Source organism: Paramacrobiotus metropolitanus, unplaced genomic scaffold (genome assembly GCF_019649055.1).
Source record: "Paramacrobiotus metropolitanus isolate TYO unplaced genomic scaffold, Prichtersi_v1.0 Parri_scaffold0000097, whole genome shotgun sequence".
In the NCBI taxonomy this organism is placed as follows: domain Eukaryota; kingdom Metazoa; phylum Tardigrada; class Eutardigrada; order Parachela; family Macrobiotidae; genus Paramacrobiotus; species Paramacrobiotus metropolitanus.
In genome coordinates, this window is record NW_026570317.1 from 317,687 (window position 1) to 325,493 (window position 7,807).

A 7,807-nucleotide genomic window follows, 5' to 3' on the forward strand; every position below is an offset into this window, starting at 1 on the left:
TCAAAAGGACGCTAATGGTGACTTGATGCGCTTGTTCAAAGCCCAGGAATTAAAACGAAAATATTCCTTGGACAACGACCTAAAACCGCTTTATACTGTAATACAATGCCGGAACCAGAGGTTACAACAAAACCGATACGCAACGGTATTTGACTCTGTGGAAATTATGTGGGTTTGTGTTGTCAACAGCAAGTTTATAACCACCCGTCGCTGGTCAATCTTTTCGGCAACGTATTAAAAGATTAACTACTATTCGTATAGACCGAAGCAGTCCAACCCGTGTCAAGCCATTAACAGACTGCAGATGGTTTGCCATTTGTAATACTCTGCATGCGGAATTTGAATATTTCTGCTTAATATTAATGCGACCAGCCATCCACCATTGGTTTGCAAGAAATGTTTTGCATCGAAATCAGCGGCATTGGTACGGGGTACGAACATGCGACTTGTAGATAGTCTGGACATGCCAAACCTATTGCAGTCGATAGCGACGAAGATGCTACCACGATTCCGAACCGTCATCAATAATTTTGTGCCATTAATAAATTTATGCTCCATTATAGTAAAGTTTCGGGTCAAAATGCTTATTTTTACCTATTTCCACGCATAATTTTAAAGCAGAATGCTAGATGATACTGTAAAGAATTATCAGAAAAACACTGCGAGAAATACCAGTTTAAGCGCAAATAGTATGCCAGCCCCATGTTCCTTCAGGAATGCACGCGCACCGCAATACACAAAGCTTTGTCATCTAACAAGCAAAAACGGCTGCTCAGAAGCTCGATGTGGATCCTTGGTGGCTAAGCGGCAGAATCTCCCGTTCTAGTGAAATGACGGCGTACTTGCCGGGTTCCTTCAGTGTGGGTCGCAGGGGGATCATGCTGGCCAGAATTTCCTACAAACAGCAATTACGAAAACAGTTCAGTTAGCTTATCTGCAGAATGACCCAGGAAAGGTCAAAGCTTTGTCGGCATACTTGTGTGAAACCGTCATGCGGATCGAGGAGGTTTTCCACCACCTGGAAATGGTCGCGTCCGAGGAACTGTGTTAGCTCCACTTTCATGCCTTTCTGTTTCTCTAAGCGTTTCTTCAGTGCCTTAAAAAGTTGTGAACTTTATTTTGCATTTATTTTATCTTTTAAAACGTTTATTTGGCGGTATGATTTCAGACATTTTCAGTTAAGCATGCGTAGAGTAGATAAACATGTTGTCTTCTCCTTTACTCAGTTCTATTGCAAATTACGCGCTTATGAAAAAGAGAGATATCGTAGATTAGTGGCTAATAGCAATATCTGTTTGTCTGGCGTATTCAAGCATTTATTAAAGCTTAAAGCAGAAGTTCATCAGTAATTAATAAAAGCTTTAACTATGTTTTAGCTGCTTTATTTTGCATGTTTACATAACTTTTCATTCGTTTTTTGCTATCCTTTAATTTATCTGTGTTTTTCAGTAACTACCAAAGCTTTGTAACGGGTTCGTACCCCAAGGATTTTTAATTTAAAAGAATATGAGGAACCAGGAAGTAACAGGTGCGTACCAGAAAGTACTCTTCCGCTTCGTCGTTGAGAACCGGCGAGTCAAACTGCGCGACGCAGACGTTGAAGACGGTATCTTTGGAGGCTTTGAAGTTTCGGCTGAGCTGCTTGACGCAGATGCTGCTCACCGGGCTGCAGTTGGTAATTTCTTCACTGCGCACAAACAGCATACGCATAAAGTACACAAACACTCAGCGACAGTGTTGATTGCGGTGTGTGCATTATGCAAACGCGCTGCATACTTGGTTAGTTGTAAATAGCCGTTATGATAGGTTTTGGTCAACGGCTTCAAGTTGTAAACTCCGCCAACGAGCCATATCGCTGCAACACAGAACAACATGCTGAGTTGGCAGTGGCTGTTTTGATTGTTCTACATATTCAAAAATTAGCAAGGCAGCAAATGCAAATCCTACACTTATGGAAAATGAATGTACAGGTAAATATTCTATTTTTCTACCATAAATTTTATTTTAAGCAGCTGAATCTGAGCGACAGTGTAATGGCATTTGCGGTTAAATTAACATACTTATTATGCATGATTTTAGTAAGAAAAAAGCTCGCTGCAAAAAATGGCGATAATTGTACAGTAGAGGAGTGGCGACAGAAACGGGAAAACTTGGAGGTATCGTATTCGTGGCTTACAATAATAAAATTAGACACAAAAAAATTCAGTTCGAATTTCTTTTCCTTCAAAAAAACAATGCATTATGAACAGTATGTAATTCTTTTTTACCTTCTCATAATTGTAACGGCTGCGGTGCCGTTAGTATTTAAAATAGTCACTATATTTTATCAAAAAGAGCAAACGTTATCAAAATCAAATCAGTACATAAACAAAAATTTTAAATAAAATACCGACGTTTTAACAATTTTCGCAGTCAATTGGAGCGTCAATTATTTACAGGTAATCCCGTTTTTCGTCCCACATCTGCGCATTGTTGCCAGCATCTTCGATTTGCTCTAGTAACATTGTATTCCGTGTATTGATTGGCATGTGTAATCGACTCGGGAGTTAAAATCGATGCGAGTCAATGCCGCTCGTACACCGCAACACACCGCCTCTTCCGCTGCTGATCGGCGCTGAATCGTCTGTCTCGTTGTGACAGACGCACAGGTGCATACGTACACTGTACATACGCAGAGCAGTGAGACGTTTGTAGCCGGCAGGTTGTGGTAACAAGGTTCCTCAATGGCGGAGAATAACAAGATTACCAGGTCAACAGACGAATCTCTCGCTCTTCTCTGTCACAACACTTTCTCTTCAGCGCTATTTTATATTTTAATTAAACGATTCGCCTGGGATTTTTTGATGTAATAGAAGCCGTGCATCGGATAATAATATAGAATTATCCTGTTTCGCTACATTAGTAACAATTCCCTCGCTCCAAAAATCAAATAAACATAATAATATAATTCTTGCAGCAAAAATGCTTACGATTCTTACAGTACGCGGCATAATTCTTACAGCAAAAATGCGATGGTAATTTTCTGTTTTTTATTACGATTTTCTTCTTTTCTTATTACGAGTTTTGTTCAGCAGTGTGAAAAGCTTACCTTTGATCAGGTGGAAATTTTTCTGCACAAGCGGCGGATAATTAGCGCTGAGCATCATGCCCAGGAGGTGGGCTCCCCACGAGTGACCGCACATGAGGATTCCACTGTAAAACCCCAAGATGAAAACATAATCAGCATAATCAGCAAATTTTTCGATTCGCCATTAATGTATTAATTTTATTGACTGATTTATTTATTTATTCGTTCCTATTTTAGCCATGCAGTGTAACTGTGTAAGCACTTGTCAGTAAACGTCAACGATCCAAAATTAATACGTATTACAGATGATATCGTAGAGCAATGGCGCTGCTAGAGCGGGCTGAAAAAAGCAGATGTCGTCAGTCAAAACGAAACAAAATGTAGAAAACAAAAATTTTATGCACTTATTTTATGCCATAATTTTTATTATTTATGCGGTTATTTCGAAAGCCGTTATTATGGAATTCTTAAATTGTAAAAAAAAGCTCATTATTTTGTCTATCCGCTTTTTATTTTAATTGCTTTTGAATGGGTTTTTCAATCTTATTTTTTTTATGATAGTTCAGTTTTTAATACGAATTCTGTTCTGGATATTTTCCGATTTATGTTCCTTATTTCTAATATTTATTGCGGATACTTGCCTGCATCTGTCGTCATAGCCGGCTACAGCGCGCGGCTTTCGCACGCTGCTGAGTCGGCATGTACGTGCCGGTTGAATGCCAGCAGCAGAAGCGTTAATTGTCGTCTACCGTTATCGATATGGATATGTATGACATAAATCGCTTATTCTCAATTAGCCGATTAATCACCAACAACTACACCGGATTACCGCGTTACGAAATATTCTAAGAGTGCGCCTCATAATCCGCCGCGTTATGCTGATCGCCGGCGATCCGTCTTAGGCGGCTAATGCCGTTGGATCGCTTTCCTCTCACGATCGCATTGTTTGACCATCGCTTGCGCAATGCAGGAGATATACTGTACACACATATCAATTGCATAGCATTTGTTCATCAGTTTTTTTTTCAAAATAACCCGGTTGAAGAAATGTGAAGAAAATATTTTAACAGAACTCATGATTTTATTGCGAATTTAACTAACAAAGTTTTGCGGCAAAGTTAATTTAACGACCTCTAAATTTTTAAATACAAAAAATATGTATACGATAATAAAATAACAGTAACTCTACCTGCTCTTCAAGCGTGTAGCCATCTGAAGGATCGTTTCCATTGCCGCTGATAATTCTGAACACGCATTTTCCACTGAAACTGCAAAATAACGGCACGTTATTATTATTGACGATTTGTAAAATTTCTTTTTCTATTTTTATTGTTACATATCTCAAAGCTAAACAATTGCAATCTTTTAAATAGAAAAAAAACGTAAAAAATTAGAAAGTAAAAAGGAAAAAAAAGGCGACTAGATAAAAAAATACCCATAAGCAATTTGTAAAAAAAACTAAAAAAGAGATAATGTTTCAAAAATTACTCCTCTTTTTTAATTTTATAGAAAAAAAACATTTTTATATAAATCTTTCTCACTTTATTAGTTGCAGTAATGTTGTATACGTAATTAAGTGATTTTTTCTGCACTGTTGTTCCCGAACAATTTTCATGTCTTTGAATTTTGCTTTGTCTTGAAAGAAAAATATAATACCGGTTTGATCATTGGGTCGGCTGTTGGAAATTCTGTGCCCGACGACCACCAGCACCCCGCCATTCTCGCAGATCATCCGTCCCATAAAGGCACTAACATCCTTACTGCAAAACACGCACACATGCTTTAAACCGCGATCAAAACAGCCATATATATTTTCGGTGACGCAATCAAGAGGCACAAGAGTTTCTGAAGATCAGTACCGGCACTGGTCAGCACAAATACTGCCGCATACAGCGGAAACCGGTTTACCGGCTCCGGTGTGCCATGATTAAAATTGCGCCTTTTCGCAACACTCCCTCTTCAAGTAGTCAACACGCAGTCACACACCGTGTCGCGCTACGTGTATTTTACAAACAGAATGCATACTCGTATTGGAATTTCATATTATGGTCAAACATGGCGGGCATTCATGGAGTGAAAAGTATGTCGCGCATTTTTATATAGCGAGCATGGGCTTTTATGCGTTATGTATTCCATGGGCAAACCGGAAAGTGGGTTAATTCCTTCTGTATACATTATTCATAATTCACACGGATATTTTATCGACGTCATTCTCTAGACACGACGTTTATCATTCTGCAAAAATTACCAAAATATTTTTTCCAAAAATGGATGCTAAGATAAAAAAAATTTTGAGGCATTGATTTCGCGAAGAAAACTACAGGCAAGGCGAGACAAAAGTTGAAGTTAAATCAAATTTCGAAATTGTACTGTAATTGCCAAAAAAATTATTAGTACTTCAAAAAATTTAATCCTGCCGCAAAAATATTATAGGGGATTTTTCTGTCAAGACAGTTTGGTTTCAGCGTCTAACGCATAATTAAGAGTAATTTTGTCCATAAAAATATTGATTCATACTTTTGAGTTTTGCCCAATAAATTAAAAAATCTGTTTGCACTGATTTATTTTTTGCCTTTTGAACATCAAAACTCAGTCGTGAATTTTGGAATACCGTAAGTTTGTTTTTTAATTATAAATTTCGATATGTCTTTGACTTTTTTTTGCCTGAAAGTTTATTCGCGTATGTAATGCCCCAAAAAATATTTTACATCTGTGCAAAAACTCAGATTTCATTGGAATTAAAATTCGTTCGAGTAGATAATCGATAAATAATTCAGTTAGAGTTGTTTATTTACCACAAATCCAATCCGTAGACGCCGTGCACGTAAACAAATATGGGTCGACCTGATTGAGAAGAATAAACCTTAAGCGGCTGGCGTGTATTATTAAATTATGCCACACCGGCACAATCATAGCGATGCAGTTCAGTTGCGCTCTACCGGCAATGATTTCCTGTTGGTACGAGTACACATCCATTGAATCCTCCCATGTTGAACCGTAACGGATATTTTCGATCCAAAAGAAATCCCGTCGCACTTCGTCTGACGCTGCATATACACATAATAAAAGAAATTATAATATTTGCCCAATAAGCACTTGCGCATGCAGCGCGCCCATAATCTACAGTGCGAGAAAAAATTATTTTTTAAAAACTGTGCGTCGTGAAAAAGCTTTCAACCGTTACAAAAATTAAAACATATCCCTTCGAAAAATATAAAAATTCGTTTCAATTTAATTTATTTTTTTGGTCTAAAAGTTTTGCACTAAAAGTTCGAAACATCTAAATTTTTGTTTTTTAGCTTTCCTGTACTGGAAATCGAAAACGTTGTGCCAAAAATATATATTTCAGTAAATGCAGAAAACTCTGTTTTTCCTATTTTCTTCTCTTTTTTTTGCAGTTAGCAACTTAAAACACTGTATTTCGTTACGTAAAAAAAACATTAGAAAAATAAAAATTAATCATTTGTGTAATTCTTATTCGAATATATTGCAGTCTTAACTTAAGAAATAAATGCGCTGAACGAGTTTTACAGAAATGTTTATTTAGAATAAAAAGAATTAATTGTCTTGAATGTTTACAAATACGGTAACGCGGAAAGCGTAACGCACAACAACCGCCTATTATTTCGCCTTATTATGGGAATAAACACACACGGACAATACCTTCTTTAACCACCAGATAATGCCGATCGAGGACGGTTTCCGGCGATAAATCCTGATTGTTATAGTTGCAAGGAGAATACAGATAATTAGCGCTCTGTATAACAAAAGCCATCAGCGTGAGAATGGGTCAAGAAAACAGTTAGATTCTCAATTCCACCGGCTGCAAAACACCATTTCACAGCATGCACTCTACTCACGTCGGAGATCTTGCGTTTTCCCATGGTAATAAATCAGTCCGAAAATAATATAATTTATTTCCGATTGGAAAACGTTCAGCTGTCGGAATGTGTGCCGTCCAGGTAAGAACGCGGTACACGCGAAGTGGATTTTAAAAGCGGGGAGAAAATGGTAAATACGCGGGTAATAAAACTGGCCGGTTGGATGTGTGTGCAGTGGCGCAGCGATGGGGATGTTTACCGACGGCGTGTAATGGTGGTGATTGAGCACTGCGCATACAGAATGAGAGAACTTGGCTGAATGTGTGGGTATGTGTTCAGGTGCAAACAACATGTACGACACGGTGTACGTGGCGGCTGCGGTTGAATGGATTAGTGAGTGGTCAGCCGGCCAATGAGAAATGCCGCTGGATGAATCACCCATGAGTGCGCTGCATCGGAGTGTCATAATAACAGCTGATCGATATGAACAGGTTAGTCACGAAAAATACTTTGCCGGCTCGTTATTTGGTTTAATAGCACCGTCCATCCCGCATCGCATCCGTGCGCTTTGCAGAGCCCCTTGAGTACAGTTTTGGCAGAGCATAAGCATTACGGTTACGGTCCGGTCGCTACTGCCCAGGAACGCTTGAAAGAAAGCAATGCTCGCCCGAAATGCTCGCCTCGTAAGAGCTCGCCCGAAAGAAGTGTGGGCGGAAGCAATAAAATCATACGGATTTGATTAAAGTGCTCAGTGTCGAACGCTGTGCTACCCCACAGTTAACTGATGTGTGCATTGCGTGTTGATGTGTTTTTATAAATATTCTTTTAGGCTTCCTTATGATTTTCTTGTTTTTCTTAAGTTTTCTTGATTTTCACTATCTGTACGAGAGCTTTCCATAACTGTTTACTGAACTTTAAT

General features: G+C 38.5%; 1 protein-coding gene across 1 annotated transcript; it reads right to left on the reverse strand.

Annotated features, from left to right (window-relative positions):
* Nucleotides 1-536: 536 nt before the first annotated feature.
* LOC129596877 (kynurenine formamidase-like) lies at nucleotides 537-7,164 on the reverse strand. Its single transcript, XM_055494277.1, has 11 exons — nucleotides 6,928-7,164; nucleotides 6,731-6,824; nucleotides 6,007-6,114; nucleotides 5,863-5,911; nucleotides 4,724-4,827; nucleotides 4,257-4,335; nucleotides 3,089-3,192; nucleotides 1,777-1,855; nucleotides 1,537-1,687; nucleotides 977-1,096; nucleotides 537-895 (listed from the first exon to the last, which is right to left on the reverse strand). The coding sequence occupies exons 1-11, from the start codon at nucleotides 6,949-6,951 to the stop codon at nucleotides 773-775; spliced, it is 1,035 nt and encodes a 344-aa protein (XP_055350252.1). The 5' UTR covers nucleotides 6,952-7,164; the 3' UTR covers nucleotides 537-772.
* Between the last annotated feature and the right edge of the window lie 643 nt (nucleotides 7,165-7,807).

Bases quoted from the DNA above. Each gene is read 5' to 3' on its own strand.
- LOC129596877 (XM_055494277.1), bottom strand. From the start codon at position 6,951: ATGGGAAAACGCAAGATCTCCGAC. The intron at 5,912-6,006 runs GTAGAGCGCAAC...CTTCTCAATCAG, and splicing joins CCAACAGGAAATCATTGCCG to GTCGACCCATATTTGTTTAC. The intron at 1,097-1,536 runs GTACGCACCTGT...CAACTTTTTAAG, and splicing joins AAGCGGAAGAGTACTTTCTG to GCACTGAAGAAACGCTTAGA.